The sequence below is a fragment of the Diaporthe batatas genome, assembly GCF_019321695.1.
Source record: "Diaporthe batatas strain CRI 302-4 chromosome Unknown Contig00001, whole genome shotgun sequence".
Taxonomy (NCBI): domain Eukaryota; kingdom Fungi; phylum Ascomycota; class Sordariomycetes; order Diaporthales; family Diaporthaceae; genus Diaporthe; species Diaporthe batatas.
The window spans coordinates 3,185,257-3,210,090 of NW_025408548.1; the positions used below are offsets into that span (position 1 = coordinate 3,185,257).

Consider the following 24,834-nt stretch of genomic DNA (forward strand, 5'->3'; position numbering starts at 1 on the left):
CCTAAAATGGCCCTGCCATCTACCAGGGCTGTCAGTCGAGCGAGTAAATTACACACTCTCCAGTGACTCATCCGAGACCCTTCGGAGCCCACGCAGGGCGCGGCTCGAGGTATTTGAACGTTCGGTGGCCCTCCGGTGATACTACTAGATCAAGGCGTGCACAGGGCCACGGGGTTGGATCCAAGGGATCTTGTATGGTCCCTGTGTGCGTTGGCAAGGTTGGGCTAGGTCAGCACATCCATGCTGAGATTGGCCGCGTGTGAATGATGGTGGTGTGTTGCACACCAATTCCAGTGGTGCGCAGCCCAACGGCGTGAACCCGAGCAGTCGGGCCTCACCCAATCGCACATGCTCAACGCCGTGCAATCCGCCACAGGTACCTCCCAAGAGGCGTGCGCGTATTATCGTCCGTTTGGGCTCCAGTCGCCCGGGCGTGCTGTCCTGCACACATCACTGATGACGTAGCACTGGAGGCCGTCAAGGACAAAATGTGACTCAAACGGTTAGATTTGTCAGTCTCGATCAAAAGATGTGGAAGTCGAGAGAAGGCAAACGTTCTCTCTTGGGTTGGAGTCCGGTAAACCCGGGGGGCTGGCGGTGCCGCCCGACGTGCAGCCGCCCGCACATGGGCAGCCCCTGGAGCGATAACTCCCGTTGCACCGCCACACCATTGGCAGCCGTGCAATGGGATTCCGGATTCCTGGATTGGACCGTTGACCGGGTCCAGGGCAGCACGGTAGTATGAGAATGTGCATGGGATCTTCAGGGCTTTCTTGTCTTGCAGGCCTCAGCTGAGTAACAATTTCGACTACTGAGTATTGCCTTGCACCAACATCTAGACATGATTTGTGTTTTAAGGTCTTTAGCTGAAGACAAAATTGCCTCCCCAGCTATCCGGCTTGCTGTAGGAGATCCAAAATCTAGACATGCCCTGGAAATAATTATGTACCGGTTTGACTGTACCTAGGTAGAGTGCTTGTGATTGTCGGCGGAGAAATACGTCAAGTCCCCCCCTATTGGTGGCCACTCTGCTTTTGAACTTGAATAGACGCAGCAATCAGATTCTACTTTCAAAATCCCTGAGACGAAGTCGTGCGAGTATCTTTGCCTTGGATCGACTGGTGTTTGGTTGGACTGGAAGTCATGGGAGATCACGCTGAGTGTTGGAATCAAGAATACTTCACTACACTTTACCTATAGAGTCGCAGGATCTTGATATTAACGTTTCATTGTTCTCTTCTTGTCCATTTTAATGACCCTCGTGATCAGCTTGTTAAGTAACGTAGTTGCTGAGACTATACCACAGTAATGTATTTTATATGCTTGCCCTGTATGTAAAATAGGAATCGAACAAGCAAGAATAAGTACCGCGATGTTGTGGCAACGCCTGAATCAACCAATGCTCTAGAATCAGACAAGGAGCGAAAGATGCATCGGGCGAGAAGCAGATGCCAGGTGTTTTCGAAACCTGGCCGCGCCAGAAGAGAACGTCGAAGGTGCAGTGAATGATTGATGAGCTACATATTGATATAGGGTCTTGTGATCACACTCGAGAAGAAGTCGCAATACCACACGGAGCCCAACAGAACGATCACTCGCAACTTGTCTATCTTGTCATTTTTCTGCATTTGAATATCACCATCATCATACCATCATAACCTTGAGAACACGAGAGCCAACTCAAGTTGACGTTTACTCGACGTGAGCCCTGCCCAGTGACAACAAAGCTTATCGTCTATTGTACTTTCTGCATATAAGCACGCCCCGTAATGTTATCCTTGGCCGGACAGGCATCATTCAAAGGACAATGTCAGGCTTGAACAACATAGTCTTGAATTATTTCTGTTCGTGGCAGGAACGACATTACGCGACAGCCGTGGAAACAAGGCAAAAACGGCACGCGCAAGGAATCCTCCGCTTCCCTCGTGCCAGAATGGGATGTACCTCCTAGCAGTGAGTATTCGCCAACTGCAGCATTGTCTTACAATGGGCGATGTTGGGTAAAAGAGCCGCCCAACATTGTGAGTCATCGTCCAAGTAATACCAGAAGACCTCGGGAGATATGGCCGCCACACCTGCCTTGTCACGAGTGCTGGGCTGCAAGAGTGCCTCGCCTAAAGAGTTGCCCATGGCTTGCTCTGTAATCTGCCCGTGGACGGAGATGGAGTTCATCGACGATCACTGCGCGACCCAGTGAGCCCGATTACATCTTCCACCAAGGTATCGCCCTCGAGCAGCATCATTCATGCACCTAGACCAATGTTGCTCGGTGACAGCCTGACCAGCAAGGTGCAATGTAGATAGACCTGCACCGGTGGCAACGGCGGCCACTGGCAATTAATGTCAGGAGTAGATGGACGTGGGTAGAAAAATCGCACAGCCACAAGGGCAACAGGTGGAGCAATCATGCCTGTCCACCCACACACATGGTATCCACAAAGACTCGGCGGCTGCTTTACATGCTGGGGCAACCAGGCGTGTCCACTTACAGACCTTGCTGCATTGCATGAAAGAGGGAGAGATAAGGGTCCCGTCCGGTAGCGAATACTACTTGTACCGACAAACAGGAGGGGCAGGAAATGATGACATCGCCCTGCAAGCCACCCTCAGAAAGGACGCGTTGGGCGCCAATGGTCTGTACAAAGCGTGGGAAAAAAAACCTTGGAAGTGTCGGTGTGCGTGATTGTCGAACTGACGGCAAGGCGTTGCAAAGTTGTAGATGGCACGAAGGGCAGCAATGCCTCTCGCCCTGCAAGCCTAGCCCATCCACCGCACCGTCGTCATGGAGACCAGAGACCAGAACGACGCCGACGGGCTGAAAAATCGACGGTGTCCTGCAGCGGCTAGGAAAATTACAAAAGTAGGTGAGCGAAGGTTTTTGACAGGGCGCGCCGTCCAATGGAGCCGGCCGGTGGGTAAGGTGAGTCTCCACGTTCCCGCAGGAATGGATCCTCACTAAGGCACTGGCTGGTATCTGCAGCAGCCGATAGGGCGGCTGCACGGAACAAAAGTGATGCTGCCGCAAGAGCTGCTGGCCAGCAATTGACCGATCAGGACATGAGTCTGAAGCCTCCAATAGGAGGGGTGGTCGTGTCCGAGGACTGTATGCGCAAGAGAGAGCCGAGTGCTCGCCCTGTAAAATTGGGCTTCAACGCATAATCGCAGCATGCCACGCCCCAGAGGCACACCACTCAACCTGCATCACCTGTGACGCATTTTTGAGGCGAGCATCTATCTGGTGACTCACGATTCCTGCTGTTCCTGACAATGACCAGTCGGACGACGTGGGATTTTTTTTTTTTTTTTTTTTTTTTGCACACCGTATGTAAACAAATGACGACGATCAGGGGACGAGGAACCCTGGTCTGTCTGTCGGTCAATGCTGTCTCACCGCAAAGTCGAAGGTGACGACGGCCCCTGGCGTGTGGTTTTCTAGAATGATGCGGGCCGAGAGAGGGAGGTCCTGGGAGGCGGGCAAGCGGGGCACCTGACGCAGTGAAATCAAGATGACAGCTGCACTGGCCAGACTGGGCCTTGGCCCGGGATCAAAGAAGCCAAAACAGTGGGCATCGATGGCGGAAAAAGAAGTGGAAATGTGGACTCGTGCATAGACCTGGGACGCCCTCGCAAATCAATCCGGGGGTTTGGCGTGACCATTGTCTGCACGATGAGAGAAGCGCCAGCGGAGGGGTGATGAAATGGGGCCGGCCCGTGTATGCACACACCCAGCCGGCTCGGTGGGCGGGGGGCGTGTGGGAAGCTCACGATGTTCGAGGCCTGTCCAGAGGCCTTCTGCCCAGGTGTGGCTGTTGCTTTTTGCCCGGCCGACATGGCCGTGCCACGCATACTATGTAGTACTGTACGGGGTCGAATCCACCCACCATGTCGTCATGTCTCTGTGGTTTTGAGCATTGCTTCTGGTGCCACGATGGTTTGCCTGATGAACAAGACGAACGCACCTGGGCAGTCTCCGTCTTGGACTGTGGTCACCCGGCCGAGACCGAGCCCGGCGAACCCGGATCCCGCATACACGGTGCCCTTTCCCACCATGCTGTTAATATTAACTCTTGGATGCAGGCCATGTCGAAACAACGGCCTGTTATTCCCTTCACGACGGTGTGAAGGACCTGTGCCTGCGTATGAGGCGGGGGCCATATCATTTCGAGCCGAGTCAGACGACACAGCCCGAGAGAATGCTGCGGGTATATTGATCACCCCAGGATGACCCCGACAGGCCCGAGTCGAGTGAATTGAATTGAGTTTTGGCCGCTTGGCCGGTGGGCCGGTCGGTGGGCTGGAGAAAGGGCCGCGAAAGTTGGAAGACGCCCGTCTGCGGCCACCTGTCAGGCCGCCGAGGGGTTGTAATCCGTTCACAATGAGGGTCTCCATTGAGCGGGACAGCGGGAGTTGGAAGAGGTCGGCTCTTGGGGGCCAGCTGAACGCGTCTGGAGTCCACGTCCGCCGACCAGACAGCCACTCTGCCAGGCTGCCAGGTTGGTTCTGATTAGACTAATTTGTCTAGATCCGGGGGCGGAGGATCCTGGGCGAGCTGGAAAAGACGGGCTGGCGTACGGGTCTGACGGGGGACTGCCCTGAAGGGAAAAGGAATCCCTCCCATTCGCCGGCCAGTCAGCCAGTCTGCCAGTGGTGCATGAACACCCCTCCAGCCCCTCGTGAAATCTTCCGCCGGGGATCGCGGCCAAGTGTTAACTGTGCTCGGGCCTTCCCTAGGTGGTTCATATCCTGCAAACCCCTACATTAGGGGCGGCTAGGACCTGCGATGAACCCGGCAATAAGGAGGAGGTTTGCCACCGGGACGGTCGTGATAGAGTATCAAAGTGTCAGACAGCGATGCTGCTGCGCATCATTGCCGTTACCTGCAGTAGCCAACCCCGCTTCTGGGGTCCGATGCAGCAATTCCTGGCACCGACCGAGCTGCAGGAGAGATGGCCAAGATGGCCCTTCCGCAGCGTGTCAGTGCCGATCGATCCTCACTCGATACACACGGCGGCAATAGGTCCAGAGCCGCGCAAGGGCCTAACTTGAATGAGGGCCTGGGCAGTGGCCGGCCGGCTCGCCCAGGTGGGGAAGGTCATGGCAGGTTGTGTGGTTGAACCCAAGGTTGTCAGGACGCGGCCGATAAGAATGGTGTAGGATGCGAGATGTGCACGTGGAGGCGGGGTGTGAGAAATGATGACGACCACACGAGAGGGCGACCACTTGGTAAGGGTCACAGATCATGTCAGGCGGACCGTCAGACTGGATGGATGCTGCCGAGGACCAGTTGACGTGAACGAATTCACACAGCTTGTAGATACTGCCCACTTGTGTCATGCTCGTTGTCTATTTGGTCCTCTTGTTAACCCTTCACGTCTCCTGCCCCTGAAACGAAACCATCCTCCTGGTGATTGCTCCCGTCATTCTGCCTCGGGCACGACTGTCAGACAGTGTGTACCTCTGTCATCCCCATTGCCGCCTAGATATCTCGCCTGCACCTCCCTCACACAGGCAGAAAACAGGGCAAGCCTGGCGTCACCAGCAATCTATATAGTGCTGACAACACCCGAAGGTCTCTTGCTCTGCTCTAGCCTCTACGAAAACCGCCGGGCATCCACCACGGCTACGGCTTCACCTCTGGTCCCGAGGTCCGGAGCAGCCTTGTGTCTCGCACTCCCTCACAACCTGCAACCTTCCGCAACTGCGATACTATCACAGCCGTGGTCGTATATGGCAGGCCCTGCAGCCCACGAGGAACCGCATAGACGCCTCGCTCCATAAACCGACCGCCACCATCTGGCCGCCTCCACCCAGCGTGTTGCCTTTGCCACCGGCTCGACGTCCGGGGAACTGTATTCCTGAGGCCGCCCGGGGCTCAACCTCAACAGATCACGCGCGTCAAAACACATCGGCCGGCTCGAGTCACCTCGACTGGCAGGCTGGCAGACTGGCAGACTGGCTTGGCCGCCCTCGTATTTGTCGTCTTGTCGTGGCCCAGAGACACCACGTCGACAGGGGTGTTTACGTCTTTTGGAACGTTCCCGACCTTCCGGAACGGCTAGGTTTGCGGAGGGAGGATTGGGTGCGGGCCTCATCCCCATGTGAACCCACTGTCTGTCCACCTCTCCCGAGTCCTACCTAACAGTAGTGTATTGCCAGACCACACTAGCATCGTATCCACGCTGCCGCGGCGACAGCAGTCACGGAGAACAGGGTCGTTGGATATCGAATTTGCATTCCTCGACGTGACGACAAGGAAGAATTTTCACAGGGCCTGGTCTTGGAACCTGGCATCCGGAGCCGCGACATTGTGGACCATCCCGGCCGTTGTGCAAATCCAATTTCGCTTACCCGGTCGTCCAAATTAAAGCTGTGTTCACTCACACACACTGACAGCCTGAGCACTGGCACACCGTTGAGCCACCGCGGTATCGATTTCTTTACCTTTGCAAAATTCTGCACCAGGGACCAGGGACCAGGGCTCAGGGCCCAGGGACCAGGATTCAGGATCAGGGTGAGCTCTCACCGAGGTTCGTCTGCGCATCCTCCTCACCTGGAAACAAACGTCGGACGGCGTTGGACGGCAGACGGCAGGCAGAGACAGAGGCAGAGGCAGAGGCAGAGGCAGAGACAGACAGACCTGCGCAGCCCCTCTTTCGTTCTATTTTCAGGTGCTTCGCTGCAGCTGAGCCTAGACTGCTGGCGCTGCGACTGCGTCAGGTCTTTTGTGTGATTGGGCTGTTGCTGGCTGGCTCATCAGCACTGAACAATCGAGCAGCTGCGCAGACAGGCTGACGGGCAGAGGGGGTGCAGAGGTGCAGAGGTGCAGAGGGGCAGAGCTCAGACACCACGCGGGCTGCCAGACTGCCAGGCTGCCCTCTGGACAGTGTGGAACATTGTGGCTGGTTCTGGCAGGGGTGACTAATAGGGTGGTCAGGTATTTCTGGACTTCTGGTACTTGGCTGCCGGTCCTTTGATAACCACACGCCCCTCCACCGCCGGTCACACCAGGTCCCCACGAGGCACGCATCCCTGGCATCCCTGGCATCCCTGGCACCCAGCATCTGAGCACGGAGCTCATTTTCACTCATCCTTCAACCCGGCTAGCGCACCTACAGGGGGTCGCCTGGGATATCCCTGCCCGCCCACTCGACACCCTCTCGACCTGTTTTTGCTCACTCTCCGCGCCCTGGTCTTGGCTGGATTGATTCTTAATACCCCCCTTCGCACCCAAAATCTCCAACCACACCATTTAGTCTCGTCCTGCCACCTTGGCCTCCGCCAACCTCAACATACAAACACCGTCCTCACCAGCGTCCTCTGACATAACCAACCACGCTTACCTCACCCTATCGCAGTGACTGGGCTCCCCGAGTGATCCAGTCTGTTCCAGAAGTCACCATCAGAGACGTTTTGCGACGTGCTTTGGTGCCCCCATGCCCAACTCGCTCCTGCGGACGGTTTGATTTTCCACCAAAAAAGCCTTGGACATGTTCGCGAACAGAAGACGGTCTTCCTCTCCTCTTCCAACCGACCACATACCAAGGTGACAGGCTTCACTTTCCCATGCGTCCCGACATAGGCGCCACATTCGAGCTGCTTGAGACGGGAAAATCCACATCACAAACCACACCACATCAACATCATCACATCCACACTGCCGCATAAGGGGACACACAGCCGGGTCGCGGGGTTCTCTGTCTTTTTTCCTTTCCTTTCCCACATCGAGCTGGGTGTCAGCGAGACATCGCAAGAGTCAGGAAGATGAACGGACACTCTCCCTACGGGGCCTCTGGCGCCGGATACTACTACAGGGACGAGTTCGCGAGCCCCTCGCCGACTCCATCTCCCCGGGGACCTGCATACTACGCCTCCACTCCCCAACGGCCTGCGACGCGGGCGCACTTCAGGCACATGAGCAGCGGCATGAACGACTACCCGAGTCCGCGCCCGGCAGCAGCTTTCTCGCCGCGGTACAACAGCGATGGGCTCTACTCGACCAACGCCGCAACTGCTAATGTGAGTGCAACGCGATCATCGCGGAAACAATCATTCTCTGGGACGACGCGCCCCAAGCGCGAGCGCCGGTCTTCATATTCCTACTATCGGGCCTCTGATTCACATGGGGAATCCGACGAGGACGAATACGTCGAGGTCAACGGTATCACCTACGTGATACCCGCGCGGTCGAGGCCCAAGCGCCACTCTAGGCAGGATGAGGGTCTTTACTATTCTGGACACGTTGATGGGCACGCAACTGATCGCCACTACTATCCACAGGCCTCATCCCGCCGTCAGGCCAACAATGACTTTGACAGGTACGAAGTGCCCCACTACTACGAGGAGCCGCCCCGCCGCTCCTCTGGACACACCAGGCGCGCCTCGCACTCTATCCCCCAGCGGCCCCAGACCACCCGGCCCGCCAGCTCTCACAAGGCCCCGCCGACGACCAGGAAGGCTACCGAGTCCGATGCGAAGAAGTATCGCATCCCCCCTGGCTACTCCCTGAAGAACTGGGACCCGACCGAGGAGCCCATACTCCTGCTTGGCTCGGTGTTTGACGCAAACAGCCTGGGCAAGTGGATCTACGACTGGACCGTCTACACCCACGGCCCCTCGACCCCGATCTCCGAGATGGCCGGCGAGATGTGGCTGTTGCTGATCCAGCTTGCCGGAAAGATCAAGAGGTCCAAGGAGTGCGTGCCACGGATCCGGTTGCTCGACAGCAGGGAGATGGTTGAGGACTTCATCGAGTCGGGCGAGCGCATCACGGACAAGCTTCGCAAGCTGCTCAAGACGTGCGAGCAGCCCATGCTGAAGGCGAGCAAGAAGAAGGAACAGCTCGGCAGGAACTCAGGCATTGAGTTCGTCGAGACACTGTTTGGCCGCGAGCGCGAGCTGGAGAAGTCGGAGCGCTTCATGCAGCAGGTGCGCCTCTGGAACATGCGGTTTGACGCCAACTGCGAGGAGGTGCTCAGGCAGCCCACTAAATAAGACCACCCGACTCCACCTGTCGCCAACTTCACACACACAGTACGCCTAAGCACGCACGTGCAGCACAGCCCGAACCACCGCTGTGCTCGACACCCAAGGCGCAAACCAGAAAAAAAAAAGACAAGAAAACCATACACCGATCCTGTACTATTATGCTCACAGACCAGCGGGGATTTCTTTTGCGGGACTTTTTCACTACTTTGGTCTCATCTACACTGTCTAGAGACTCACGTCTCAAAGGGTGGCTGTCATCTTTCTGGTCTTTACAATGATACCCAGGGATGTTATTTCATATTTGGCTCCTTACCCTCCCAGTGGAAGGGCCTCACCACAGACGCGCAACAGCAAGGACGACACGGGTCAGCGAGACACCGTTGAATGCTTACTTTGTGCCTGGCGACACACAAAAGCTATTTTTTTATTCAAGGAATTAATGCCGCGACTCGATTACGACGACTGGCAATGGGGAACAAGGGAACACGGGATATACTTGGCTGCTAGGATGGGAATAATTGGCTAAGCGACGACACGAAGCGAATGCGAAATTGTAATGGAATGGAATGGATGGTTTTACGTCTCTCGTTTGCGTGTCTGGTTCTGGAAGGAAAATGGGGAACATCGCTCGGCGCACAACGTGCTGTTCTATTTCTTGTGACCGGCATCACTTTCGCGACCACACGGACGCCTGCCTGATTGTTTGGGTGCGTTTCTTTTCTAGGATCTGTTCTGTATTTTTCCCAGGCCGTTTGATGGTGTGTGGCAAAGATGGAGGAGATACCCACTTCCTTTACTCTCGATATTGTCTATTATTGCGAACAACAGACGTGTGAAGATAGGACGGGCGTGAACAAATTCCAGGTTTGGAACTCTGAACAGCAGCAAATTGCGACTTCTGATGGTGATTTGACTGATAGTGACATGTGACGAATAAGATGAGCGCGGAAGGTGTAGCCAGCCATAGGGCGCCCATCACGCCAGTACTGAGGACCTGGTGGCATTCCACACCCAAGCCCTTCTAAGCCCTTCTGAGCCCACGGGTCTCAGTTGCACCTGCTACGTACATGCGCGACGGTCAAACATCACGTTGAAGACCAAAACCCATGTTTCGGGAACCTCGAGCGTTTGTAGAACTGAATCTTGACAGGCGGCGGGTGCTCGTGGGGGGTGTACGGGCGTGACCAGTTATCAGTCGCACAAGGCTGGTTGCCCGTCAATCAGCGGGACCTCCTGTGGGAGCCTTCCACCGGCCGTCCTGTGCGACGCTGTGGGAGTTGACAGGTTAAGAAAGCATATCACAGTGTGACCCCCAGGCCGATCTCTTGTGCTTCCCTCCCCACCCCTGTTCACAACCGCCGCCCCCATGCCCCCCCCTCCGATTGAGTTTCCATTTTGCATCTTGTCGCAATCATTTTATTTTCTCCTTCCCGTGTTCGACGGGGACGACGTGTGGTGGTGCACACTCCTGACACTCTGACACACAACACGGCGTTGCGCTGAAATGAGACGGTTGGGCCCCAATCCTCTACTGGAGCCCAACGTTGGTTGCCTTTTTTCTTTTCCTTCCCCCCTGGGCGAGTGTGTGTGGTTGAGGGGAAATTACGAGACCGGGGGTTGGCAGTCAAGAGAGTAAACACTCGACCAATGTTTTGTTTTGTCCGTTTCAATTCACCCAAATGCCAATGGTTTTTTTTCTTTTCTTTCTATTTCACACGTCCACTTTAAATATTGTGGCTTTGCCAATAATGCGAAAACCAAAAAAATAAAGGAGCGGAAACCCTAATTTCTGTGCTGCTTATGCCACACCCCCCCTTGACCTTGACCTTGACCATGGCAGCATGGGCACACACGGGCAGGATTGGCGATTCATTTTCTTTTTCATGCTACCCTGCACCCTGCAATTCAGCCAGGAACGAGCAAGAATTTTTTTTCTTTCGCACCTCTGCCCACACCTTCCCTTCCGAAGTCCTTCATCTGGTTGCAGTGATGGAGAAGAAGAAGCAGGATCACGACGCGGTGGCACGGGTGATTGTTGGATCCGAGAGGGGGGTCAACTGCATGTTTCGGCGTGCTGTCGATCAGGAGTTTCTCATCTGGTCTTGCCCTCTCTCGGTTCTGCCGTTCAGTGGTTGGCTTTGATTTTGCGGCGTTGGGGCAGGTTCTCGTCCTGCTCGTGGATTATTTGGGCAGTTCCTCCGATCAAGCTGGTGGTTTTCTTATTTGCGTGTGTCTTTTCCGCCGTCGGCAGCTCGGCGCCGCCGACGCGCTCTGCTTGATTCGCGTGGCGAAGGAAGGAAATGTGAAATGTATTTACTTAGTATGGGATGCTATAGGGGCCGCTTCGGCTCGAAACCCTTATTAACTCAGCCCTGCGTTGCCCCAGGGGAGACGAGACGAAACGCGAGCCTGCGTCGGTCAGTCCCTTTCGTCCCAAGCCCTGCGTCACCGCTAGAATATGGTTCTACTAAGCTGCATGGGTGGACTTTGCGGGTCTGGTGTTTCCTGACCCCGTCCATCCATCCCCACGCCCATTCGAACGTTCTTCTTTGTGTGTATGCTAATGATTCGTGGTTACGATATTGTGAACCGCGTATTCGGGCCGCACTAGGGCCCTCATGCCGTGCCCGTGTATGCGAGGGGGAGCTGAAAGTGAGGGGACACAGCAGCCGTACTAGTCTCAGGGCAGATGGCCTGTTGTTGAGACATGTTCTTTCAGCCTCCACTCCACCATACACCCTGCCGTTATCACATCACCAATGTCCAGCAGAGGGGGCAAATCCTCGACGGCGCGGCCGGCATACTTGGATACGGATACCGTCTCATCGCGGCGTTGCTCCGTCACTGCCCCGGGGCCGGGGCCCAAAGCATTACACGTCAGTCAATACCAAGATAAGGTTTGGCTGTTGCATGTCGGCATGCATACTGACAGAACGAGTGGTGGAGTTGTGTGCGTTTATATCACAGTTGCTGTTATATATCCCGTGTCGCCACGCCTGCACGGGCCGGACAGGGAAACGGGAAGCAGGCATTTCCACGCGGCAGGTATAGGCTCTCTGACGATCCCTTGCATCCAGCAGTCGCTTGTTTCCCTCGCACTGACAGAACCCGGCACATTTGTCTTGTACAACACAATATTGTGGTGTAGCATATGAAGCACAGTGCGTTGAATATCAGAGCCAATGCTGGTTGTGGCTGGTGAGGCTGGACAAGGGACTCTGAGATTGGATCATTGAATTTGGGGGGGGGGGGGGGTGAGCGCAGACACACCCCTCCTCCCTATGTGCTCCTCTGAAACTGTTTCTCAGATACTTGCACGCCACTGTCATATGTGCACACCAACCATATTTTGCCGCGCCGCTCCCCTCTGCAAAGTACACCTCCCTGCTGCGCCGCGAGGATGCAGTGTCGGGGGCGGCTGGTGGTAAGTGAGCAGCGCTCCTTCGACGCAAGCGAGAATAAGAAGATATCTTGCGAGTGTTGCCTCACAAAAGTTCACTCACCCACCACACAATTTCCAAATGCCTGGGGGAAATTGGGATGCATGCATTGATGATAACGAGCTAGACGTGCGGGCAAAAACAAAGGGCCCCGGATCGGCCGCGTCCCGTGCCCGTTGCACCTGGTCCACGGGCCCTCCCTGTGCTCGCTCTCGCCCGTGTGCGCCGGCTAAAGAGATTCCGTCCCATCTTTTAGCTAGCAGAAAGTAAATCTGCTTCCCTTAACGTGTCACCGGATGTGCCGTCGGCGGGCTGGGGCTACTAAGTATCTCAACCGCCTGTTGGTGCAGCAGGATCGGATGCACGGCGGTTCACCACGAATCCTCTAGTGCAAGCAGCAGGCTGATAGCTGTCAGTGGGTGTGCAAGTCTTGTTAATTACTACTTGACTTATTACAACAAGTGTGTGCATGGTGTAGTGGGAGACCTCGGGAGTGGGTGTTGGTCGAGGCTTGCGGGGGGGCGATCATTGGCCTCAGCGCCTAGAGCAAAGTCTCTTGGGGGCCGTTGTGACACTGGCTCGGGTTGGTAGTCTGAAGCCTAAATCCAAAATTAAGCGCCTGCATAGGAGGAGGATGATCTCGCAGGACAGCGCCCGCTGCCAACATTCCCCGGTGGGTATCAAGGGCTGACGACCCCTTCGGTCCTCTTTCTCCATGGGCAGTCTGCCACTCAAGGAAACATGCGTGTGATGGGCGAGCAGGCGAGGGCAAGGGCTGGGGCTCGCTGGCCGCCAGATGGGCCGGCCGTAGGGCTGCCCTTGTCGAGTCTGTCTTGGGTCAGTTGCGTGGCATCTGATACATGTTTATTATGCGGCTCAAACTTGTTCATAATGTCTTGGTTTCGAGGCTGTATGTTTGCCGGCACGGTACTTTGAGTGTCCTAGATGCACTCCCCCCTTCCCCTCGACGTGAAGCGCATCCCTTTGCTTACTGTCACTGCATGTGTGTGCCTGCGCCATGGGTAAGCGAGCATGTGGGATGGATTCGAACCGTGCAGTTTCTATAATTGGGGGCCAGATGTCGCGATGGCAGAGTAGCAGCGAGGGTGAGAAGGGCTCTGGACACTGCATGACGCACGAGCTGCGGCTACTGCGGCCTCTACCAGCCCTGGAGCCCAGCGATGAGCCCTCGGATGGGGTCCAGGTCAGCCCTACCATGACGGTGAATGCCACGACGGTGGATGATGGAGCCCGCTGCTCACCCAGTCAAGCCAGTCAGCCAGTCAAAGCCATGGCATGGGGAAACGGCACACCCTTTGCTATTCCGCAGTCAGCACCAACAGCCGGTGTGGTTGAACAGAAATGTGCAGCGGGCTGGCCTCGCAGTCCGTCGGAGGCAGTCCATTGGTGGTGGCATCGGAATCTCTTCACATTCACAAAGAGCTAGCAGAGGGCCGGGCTGGGCTGCAAGAATGGGCCGAGCCTGATCGTGACTCGATCGGTGCAGGGCAGCTGCTCAGATGTTCAGATGCTCAGATGTCCAAAAGGCGTCGAGGAGTAGGCCATGTGACTGACGACGACCCGACAACCCTGGGGAGCCCTGGAGTGTGGAAGGCCACGAGGGTTGCAACACTGACGGAGTGAGTGCTGGATGCACCTTTTTCGCACAGCAGCCTGCAGAGACGCAGTCAAGGATGAGCAAAAGTGCCCAAATCGGGGAGGTGGGTGGACGCCAGGCGCTTAGGAGGTTGCTGGCAGGGCCCAATCAGCTGTGACCTGCCCCGCCGCGGGGAAGGCCTTGGGGCACGCTGGCTGGCTGGGGAAACACTGAGAGCTAGGGCCACGGCGGCGTCCGTTTGTCCCTCGTCTGTCCGTCTGTCCTCTTTTCTCAGTGCAATCTACCTAGCCATCTCCCAGAAGCAACATTTCTGATCGTGCTTCTTCATGGTGTGTTTGTGCTCCTGAAGTCGTCTGTGTTGGCGGGGTTGATGGCGATGGTTTCATTGCAGTCAGCTTACTACTTGAGTATCTACCTAGGTACTCCGTACTTACACATGTAAGTAAGCACGTATTTAAGTACATACCCCGTGATATGCCCTTCTCCCTCGACAGGGCAGCCTACCTAGGCAGCTCGCGTAAGAGACGGGCCGAACAGGCAGAAGAACACCCAAGAGCAAACACACCAACACCACCCTTCGATCCTTTCTCGAAGCACAATCCTACAGCTTAGCACCCACGCACGCCCCTGTCTCTCCGCACTTCCACAAATGGCCAGCACTATCTACCACGCCCGTGCCGCAACCATCCGAGCAGGATTACGTTAGGACATTATGGGGGTGGGTGTGTTACACGCCATGCATTATCCTATCTTTGGGCTGACTGACTATCAACCCAGCCGGCCAATCACCTGGGCTCTCCGGGACACACCTGCAGATTTTTGCAGGATGCACATGCAGTACAGTAGGTCCCGCAGTCAGCACAACGTGCGACCTTTCGCGCGGCCCAGGAGACTCGAAGAGGGGGGGGGTGTGTGGGTGTGTGTGTGTTCCTACATTGATGCGGTACGGGCATACAGACTTCTATGCCTCAGGTGCTTCCGTCCGCTCTGCCGTGCCACAATGCCGATATAGGCGCATACCCGAGGGGCATTGTCACAAGGCTGATTACATTGACCTTTCAGGTTGACGTATAATTGAGCTGAAATACTCCCCCGGTGTTAATGCTGGAAAATGCGGCTGTGTGGATGTAGGCCATGATTCTTGGAGAAATGAGCCCGTGCCTGGTGTCATGCTTGACATCTTGATAATCTCTTTGCCTAGAATGTGCAAGGTGGTTGATAGTAATGTTGAAGATGATCGACATTCTACCTTCAGCGGTGCTTTTGCTGCCCGAGTGCTGTTTAAAGCAGTTGTCTCGTGCCCTCACCGTAGAGACATGGCTTCAGTCTCGAACCACTGCTGTAGGACAGCGACGCCAGGCTGAACTTCCGGCCGCACACCATAGCTACAGTGACGCGCATTAGCAAACGGCATGTATCTAGTTCTATAGCAGTGGCTGGTCTAGAAAACACAGCTAGAGTTCTGACGAAAGGCCTGGGTTTGGACTCCAATGTTCGCTGACCGGTGGAGACACGAGGATTGATGTCTAACCCGAGCAGACCCTGTCGACTTGCCAGGCATCTCACACACCTGTACAGAGCCGCGCGCCTGTCTCAGTATGCTATGTAGGCCCTCACCTGTGGCATTCTGTACCGGTTAACACGAAAACTCTCTGGTGTGCTGTGGACCGTCAGTCAGCCGGGTGGGCTGCTCCACGTCGCGTTGGACCGCAGCCGTGTTACCGAGTCGCAATTCCGCCCAAACACTCCACCGGGCATTACGAGCCTCACAGGCGCGGCGGTTATCGGTGTAAGTGTCGTTATGGAAGGCACGAGTGGCGGATAGCTAGCACTCAGCTGGCGCTCTCGGCAGCGAGGGCGCCCTCCCACAACTTAGCCAAAACACCAACGAATACACACTTTGCTACCAATCGCACGTTCGATCGAGACCTATCGACACTACGAAAAGGTATACCGTACCGCATCCACCTTCCCATTAAACTCAGTCGGGTAATGAAATTAAAAAATGGATCGAGTGGATATTTATGATCATGCAGCACTGAGTGAGCATCTCAGGCTACCCAGGTACTTAGGAAGGCGCTGGTACCGTATCCGATGCAACTTTGAAGGCCAAAGTAAGCTTGAATGCCTTTTTCGTATTAAGCACATCCCTGAGATAGTGCTCCAACTTCCGGCAAATTGTCTTCCTGTTATTCTCACAGTGCCCGATGACAAGTTGCAATTTTCAGGTCACCCATCCGGTCTCTTCCCCGACCATCCTTCCTCTCAACACCTCCAAGTGTCTGGTTCTCGTTGCTACCTACCTGGGCAGGTACCTAGGGAGGGTCTTGATATGCTGCAGCTTTCTGGTTTATGTAGTCTAGGGCTATACCTGCCAACGCCATAAAAAAAATGGGGAGCGTCCTAGTTTGGTATTACAATGTGCCGGGAAAAGGACTTGCACGACATCGGGCAGACTGGCGCCGTCTTAAAATGCAGTGGCCCGAGGGGCTGCCTTAGATCAGTGCAAAGGTGTAAACTCATCGTTGTCGGTGCTTGTCGTCTTTGTAGTGACCGACAGGCCGAGGCCGTGTCTCCACAGCATAGAAGGGCAGCCCCATGGTTTCGGCTGCTGGGAGGAATGTCTCTTCATTCCCACAGCCATCTTCGCCTGCCGTAGTAGCGGAGAGTAGTACTAGAGTCATAGGTAATGGTAATAAGCGGCCAGAATATAAGTCTTCCAGTACCTACCGTACCGGGGAAATAGGGGCTTCAGCAACAGTTCCTCACCAGAATTAACAGTTATATTTATAGTAATGATTCCTTCTTTAATAATAAATAATCTTTAACTTCTAATTAGTTAACTAAATAGGTTACTTCCTACTTTAAGATTAAAACTATTTAAGAAGGAATTACTCTATAAGTCTTCTTTATATATAAATAAGCTTAGGCTTTAACTATACTATATTTTTCCTTTATACTATATAACTACTTATTTCTTCCTTAATAGTTTAAAACTTATATAATTTTACTTCTATTCTATATATATTTAAGGATATATAATAAAGTCTTTAATAGTTTTATATATATTCTTATAATTTTTAAAAGGAACTTTAAATTTATTCTTTTTTATTTCTATTATATTTTTTATATTATTAAAAGTTAATAATTATTAATAATAAAAGTATAAACTTAAAAATTAATTTATTATACTCTTTCTTTATTTTTTATAAATTATTTTAAAACTCTCTTTAAGAGTTTTAATACTTTATTATAAAAGTTTTAAAATAGTATATTATAAATTATTTTTATTTTAAATTTTTAAAATTAGTAATTATATATTTAAATAAAAATTATAATATTAACTTATTTAATAAAAGTCTTATTAATATATATATATATATATTTAAAAATAATTTTTAATTAAGCTTTCTTTAATATAATTTATTTATATAATAACTATTTTTAAATTTAATCTTATTATATAACTCCTTTATAATATTTTAATTAATATTATTATTAAAATAATACCTCTTAACTTTATTTATATATTATAAAATTAAAATTATAAATATTTATTATATTATAATTATTATTATTAATATTATATTCTTTTTAAATATTAAGTTTTAAATATTTACTATTATATAAAAGTGTTATATATATCTTTAAATATATATAAAATAGAAGTAAAACTATATAAATAAACTTAATATAAAAAGAAAGTTAATTCTAAGCTTATTTAAGTTCTTTTATATACTTTTTAATTTCTTACCTCCTCTTTTTATTTATAAGTAATGATTTAAAAATCCTATAGTATACCTTCCTTAACTTTAACCTCCTTTCTTACAGCTAGAGGACTAATTAGAAGCTAGTATTTAAAGGAGGAACTATTGCCTCTTAAGGAACTATTAATTTTAGGGCTTTAATTGGACCCTTTAGGCAACCGTTGCCAATACCCATAGAACGACGGTATGGTAGTCTTGGAAACAAGCAGTTGCCCGGACTCGGTGCTTGCGCGGGCAGACACGAGCTGCCAGTGCTGGCTTCCTTTTGAGCTATCAAATAGTAGGCCGGTGACATCTAAGTCTGCCAAATATTCGGTTGTGTGATCGTTACGGTCTTTTTGGATGGAATCGAAGTGAAAAGAAAAGTGGCGCCGTGAGGAGGGAAGTTGCCTGCGTCTAGCCGGAGAACATCCCCAAACGAGGACAGTAAAGTAGAAAATACCTTGCCCTGGTATTGAGAAATTTGCCGCCGATTGCCAAATGTAAGACTCGATGCGTTTGGCATGAAGAACGCCTTTCCACAGCCGTGCCCCGTGCCTCGTCTTCTTCTTCTGGTAGGAAGACCTCGACGGGCAGGGTTGTGCCAGTTCGACGCAAAAGGCGTAATGAGACGACCGAAGGCGAAAGGCAGGGACCCACCGCGACCGTGGCAGTACGCCGGGAGTGCTGATGATTGGGAGTGTACCCTGGGAGCATTGCTTTTGCCGCCTTCATGTACCTACTAGGTAGGTATCCACAGTGGGTTTCCATCATACCTGGAGTACCCAAGATCTGCTTCGGCATCATTGTAAGGATATCAATCAGCTTGGCATCGTGATCAGCTGGCTATTGGTCTACCGTAGCTCCATTGACTGCTTCGATTGGTTTCCACGCTGTCGACGAATTGTCCTCAAGCAGGGATATCAATTTCTTCGCCACGCCGACCTCACGGCTCTTCCCTTTCGGCACAGCCAGAAATTGAGAGCCTGTCTGAAAGTCTCTCCGCGACGTCCTCCTTATCTCTAATCTCGATTCGATAAAGAAAGGCTAGAGCCGTCAGAAAAATAGCCAAAAGCCTAGTAATCCTGGGGATGGACACCTGTAGACGAGCTTCGGGCAACAGCACCTACCGGGGGGAGGGGGGTAAATTAAATTTATAGTATGATCATTTTAAAATAATATTAACATTCTTTTAAAATATAAAAATACTATTAATATAACTATAAGATAATTAAATTATAGCTTTAATTATACTATATTTTTCCTTTATACTATATAACTATCTTTTAATTTAACTATTTATTTCTTCCTTAATTTAAAGTTTATATATAAAGTTTTTAATAACTTTATATATATCTTTATAATTCTTTTAAAAAGGAACTTTAAATCTATTCTTTTTTATTTTTATTATATTTTTTATATTATTAAAAATTAATAATTATTAATAATAAAAGTATAAACTTAAAGGAAAATAAATTTATTATATTTATTTTTATCTTTTATAAATTACTTTTAAAACTTCCTTTAAAAGTTTTAATATTTTATTATAAAAGTTTTAAAGATAATATATTATAAATTATTTCTTTATTTTAAATTTTTAAAATTAATTATATATTTAAATAAAAATTATAATATTAATTTATTTAATAAAGGTTTTATTAATATATATATTTAAAGAGATAATTTTTAATTAAACTTTTTTAATATAATTTATTTATATAATAATTATTTTTAAACTTAATTTTACTATATAACTTCTTTATAATAATTAAATTATAAATTATTTCTATTTATAATTAATATTATTATTAAAATAATACCTTTTAATTTTATTTATATATTATAAAATTAAGATTATAAATACTTATTATATTATAATTATTATTATTAATATTAAATTTTTTAAATATTAAATTTTAAATACTTATTATTATATAAAAGTATTATATATATTTTTAAATATATATAAAATAAAATAAAACTATATAATTAAATTATATAATTCTTTTAATTTAATATTATTTATTTATTAATATACTTTTAATATACTATTAATAAAATAGTTTTATAACTTATAATAAAAAGTTTAAATTATTTATAAAGAATTATTAATTTTAAATTAAAGTTACTTATAAAATAATATAAAGGAAATAATGTATAGTTTTACTTCTATTCTATATATGTTTAAGGATATATATAGTGCCTTTATATAGTGGTAAGCACTTAAAATCTAGCGCTTAAAAAGAATAAAGGAAATAATAAAGCTATAATTCTATACTATAAAAGGTATAAAAGCTACTTAAGCTAATAAAATAAGTAGAGTATATAGACCTATTAGTTAATATTATAGATATTTAACTTATAAATTTAATAGTTAAAAGTTTAATATATAAGTAAAAAAAAGGTTTAATTTCTATTAAAACTAATTTTTATTTTCTTTTTTTATTTTTAATTTAACTATTTATTAATATTTTTAACTTAATTATTATTATATATTAAGTTTATAAAGTTATAAAATAAATATAAGAATAGTAGGTTATAGTAAATTAGTTACTATAAAGTTAGTAGGCTTATATTTATATATAAATTAAGCTTAATTAATAGGTCTAGCTAACCTAATTAAGCGCTTTACTACCTATAGGTAGACCTTCTAATTATTATTTATTTATATTACCTTTAACTATTACTTCTTATATATAAGCTAAGTTAATTAATACTAATTAATTACTAACTAACTTTTAATAATAAAGTAAATTATTTAAGCTATTTAAATATTAAGTTTAAAGAAAATAAATTAATAAAGTTACTTTATTATTATAGTCTTTAAGGAGGATAAATCGATAATACTACTATTATCGTTATAACCTATAGAAGGTAAGTTGTTTAGGCTACCTAGGTGTAATTAACTATTAAATAGGATCTTTTTATTAAGTAAGTCTTATAACTCTTTTACGATAACTCTCTCTCTCTCTCTATTATAACTAATAATTTAAGCCTACTTATAAGACTTTTATTTAGTTATATATTAGTTAATTTATTTATCTACCTACCTCCCCTTACATTACTTAAATAATTAATTAAGTAAGCGATTTTTTATATACTCTCTTAACTTCTCTCTCTTTCTCTCTCTCTCTCTCTCTCTTATAACACTTAAATAAAAGATACTTTAACAGTATAACTATTATAACTTTAAGTCTTCTTTAAAGATAAAATTATTTATAGCTATTATAAATATATACTAATAATACTCCTACTTATACTACTTTAATAAAAAAGATATTTAAGTTAAAGAATAAATTAAAGAAGTATATTAATAATACTTATAAAAAGAATATATAACTATTAAGTTTAATAATAATAAAGTTTATTAGTTTATTAGTAATTTTAATAATTTATTTTTAAATAATTCTAATAATTACTTTTAGTACTTCTATAAGACTTTTAAATATTAAAGTAACTACTTTAAGTAAATTAAGTTAGAACTTCTTAAAAATCTTTATAATAACCTTTATTTTAATAATATTTATATTAAGTTAAGTAAGTTACTATTTAATACTTTACTTACCCTTATTTAAATCTTATACCTTAATAAGAAAAAGATATTATAACTACTTATATAGCTAACTAAATAGAAAATAAGATCCTTAACTAAGATAAAACCCTTAATTAAGAAGATAAAGGATTAATAAAGTAAGTAATAATTCGTTATAAAAGAAGAAACTATTAGAAGGGCTAACTAACTAACTAACTAACTAGCTAAATATTAATAGTTAATACTATTTAATAATAACCTAATAAGTAATTAGTTAATTAGTAATTTAGAGTTAATTTTACTTATTAAAGTAATTTAAATTTAAGCGATTTAAATAATTTATAAAAACGTTAATTTATAGTGTTTTTATAGCGCTTAAATCGAGTAAATTACAATTAAACATTTAATAGTAATTCTAAACGATTTAATAATTTAATTAGAAACTACTTTATTAGTAAATAAAGCTCTCTAATTAACTAAAAGGAAGGGATATTAGACCTTAATTTTAGAAGACTAAAAAGTTATTAGTATAGAAATAGTAAGTTATAGTAGATTAGCTACTATAAGGTTAGTAGGCTTATACTTATATATAAACTAGGCTTAGTTAATAGGTCTAGCTAACTTAATTAAGCGCTTTACCGCCTATAAGTAAACTTTCTAACTATTACTAATTTATATTACCTTTAACTATTACTTCTTATATATAAACTAAGCTGACTAATAATAAAAGAATTATAAAAGTTTTATTTTTTTATTAACTTATAAAATTTAATATTAATAAATTTAAAATTTTTAATATAATATTAAAACTTAATATATAATTAACTTTTTAAATAAATTTTATTTATAATAATATTTTATTAATCTTTTATTAATATTTAGTTATAATATTTAAATTTTATTTAAATATTAATTTTTAATATAATTATACACCTATGTTAGTGACCCCCCCTCCCCCTAGTAGGCATGACTGAGCAGGAGTCAACATTGTATTGTGGTCTTCAGGGCAGCTTCCAAGAGATCTCCAATGATTTGCGAGTTATGCTTTTAATGTGAAGTCCCCTCGGCAGCTGTAATTTCCTCGACAGGAAAGATGCACGAAGAATATACGAAGAATGATTGACGGGTGATGCTTGTTCGCATGTCAACTGGTGTGGCAACATAAGCGCCTCGCGTCGGACTTCTTCAAATTGAAACGGCCATCAAACAGTAGGACTTCTCTGCTTTTATCTGAACACCTTTAATTAACATTTACTTGTAATTGCTGATTTATCAAGGCGGAGCAGCAATGCAGAGAGCTAGGAGCCAGTGCGACATCGGGCGGGACAGGAAGTGGATATTAATGGATAAAGCTATTATTATATATATAGTTTCACTTCTATTTTATATATATTTAAGAATATATATAATACCTTTATATAATAATAAATATTTAAGATTTAATATTTAAAAAGAATATAATATTAATAATAATAATTATAATATAATAAATATTTATAATTTTAATTTTATAATATATAAATAAAGTTAAAAAGTATTATTTTAATAATAATATTAATTAAAATAATAAATAAAAATAATTTATAAATTAATTATTATAAAGAAGTTATATAATAAAATTAAATTTAAAAATAGTTACTATATAAATAAATTATATTAAAAAAAGTTTAATTATAAATTATTTTTTAAATATATATATATATTAATAAAAGTTTTATTAAATAAATATTATAACTTTTATTTAAATATATAATTAACTTTAAAAAGTTTAAAATAAAAAAATAATTTATAATATATTACTTTTAAGATTTTTATAATAAATTATTAAAACTTTTAAAAAAGTTTTAAAAATAATTTATAAAGAAATAAAAAAGTATAATAAATTTATTCTTCTTTAAGTTTATATTTTATTATTAATAATTATTAACTTTTTAATAATATAAAAAGTATAATAAAAATATTTAAAGTTCCTTTATAAAAGGATTATAAGAATATATATAAAGTTATTAGAAACTTTATATATAAGTTTTAAATTATAGAATGAAATAAGTAGTTATATAGTATAAAGGAAAAATATAGTGTGGTTAAAGCTATTATTATATATATTTTAGAAATAAAACCCTTTATTAAGTTATTTAAAGGCTTTATATTATCGATCTTTATTTATTCTACACTTAAATCTATAATATTTAATTAAATTAATTCTTTTAAATAATAATCACTTAATTAAATACTATTTATACTATTTAAATTTATAAATAATTAGTTTATAACTTTAATAATAACTTTATATATATTCCTTTTATTTTCTTATAAATTATTTATAGTTTTTTTAAAAAAGTTTTTAATATTTTACTTTTAAACTTTTAAAATAATATATTAAATAATTATAATTATTAATATTATAAAATAATTTTAATATTCTTTTAACTTTATTATATTTTATACTTTTTAAAAATACTTTTTTTATACTATTATTTCTAAAAGGTTCTAAAGGTAAAGTGTAATATTATAGGCTTATAGACTACTAGAATAACTATCTAAGTAATTAGATGAATTTGTTATTGTAGTCTTTCAGCCGAGTGGTCAATTTGTTAGCAGTACTTAGATGAAACGCATATCAGGTGTCGGATCAACTAGGCAATTGATGTTGACCAAGCTATGATCACCTCTCGTAGAACTTGTCGATATCCCAACCATACTTCCCCAACCCCCAATTCCTCATGAAACGCCTTGCTTCAGTAAAGCTGAGTTTGCCGCAGTGAGGTCTATCTCTTGAACAAGATTGGGAAATCCCCTGCAGAATTCCCTGTTAGCTTTAAACGAGCGTTATTGTTGTATATGACCGACTGGGCAGGCTTCCTCCGACTAGGGAGGATTTTTCCGACTTTGCGCCAAGCATCCCCATCATAGGAAGGTCTAACACGATCTAAAGCTGGACGAACGACTTACTTGCTCCCTTTCCAGATCGTCAGTTGGTTCAAACAAATCAAGTGCGCCACGGGAGTCACGCTTAACGATGTTGAACCCAATCTCTGCGAAAAGTACTCTCATGTCCTTCCATACAACGTCCCCCGGATTCTTGACTTTGCTGGGCACAAAAAGTCGATTAACAAGGTCGTAGCTTTTAGCGGACAGCGGGATCTTTGGGTATTGGCCAGCTGCAGGAGGGGGTGGCCGAGCTCGAGGGGGGTCAACCACATCCTCTACAGGCTGTATATCTGCCTGCTGTGCTGCTTCTCGAGCTGCTTCTCGAGCTCTCCTGTCGATGGCTGGCCTACGAGGTCGGTCCTCGTCTGGTCTTGCGGGGCGGATTGGAGAAGTCTTCTTTACGCCTATGATACCGACAGTCAGGCATTAGAGCATTTACAGGTGCACTGCACGCGTAGCTGGGGAACGGGGGAAATCTCTTCCACGGTATTTTCCTTTTCAGACTCCCCCGAGGCAGGCTCGCTGGCATGGCAGATATAGCGATGTTGGGAAATTGCGCATCTTGACAGGAATTCTCTCACC

General features: G+C 45.4%; 1 protein-coding gene across 1 annotated transcript; it reads left to right on the forward strand.

Moving 5' to 3' along the window:
• The first annotated feature begins 5,275 nt into the window (after positions 1-5,275).
• On the forward strand, positions 5,276-9,864 carry KVR01_000032 (uncharacterized protein). The gene is made up of 2 exons (XM_044794387.1): positions 5,276-6,079; positions 6,157-9,864. Exon 2 carries the CDS (start codon positions 7,762-7,764, stop codon positions 8,989-8,991), a length of 1,230 nt encoding a protein of 409 aa, XP_044649981.1. The 5' UTR covers positions 5,276-6,079; positions 6,157-7,761; the 3' UTR covers positions 8,992-9,864.
• The last annotated feature ends 14,970 nt before the right edge of the window (positions 9,865-24,834 follow it).

Excerpts from the sequence above, each read along its gene's own strand:
- KVR01_000032 (XM_044794387.1), top strand. The coding sequence starts at position 7,762 with ATGAACGGACACTCTCCCTACGGGGCCTCTGGCGCCGGATACTACTAC.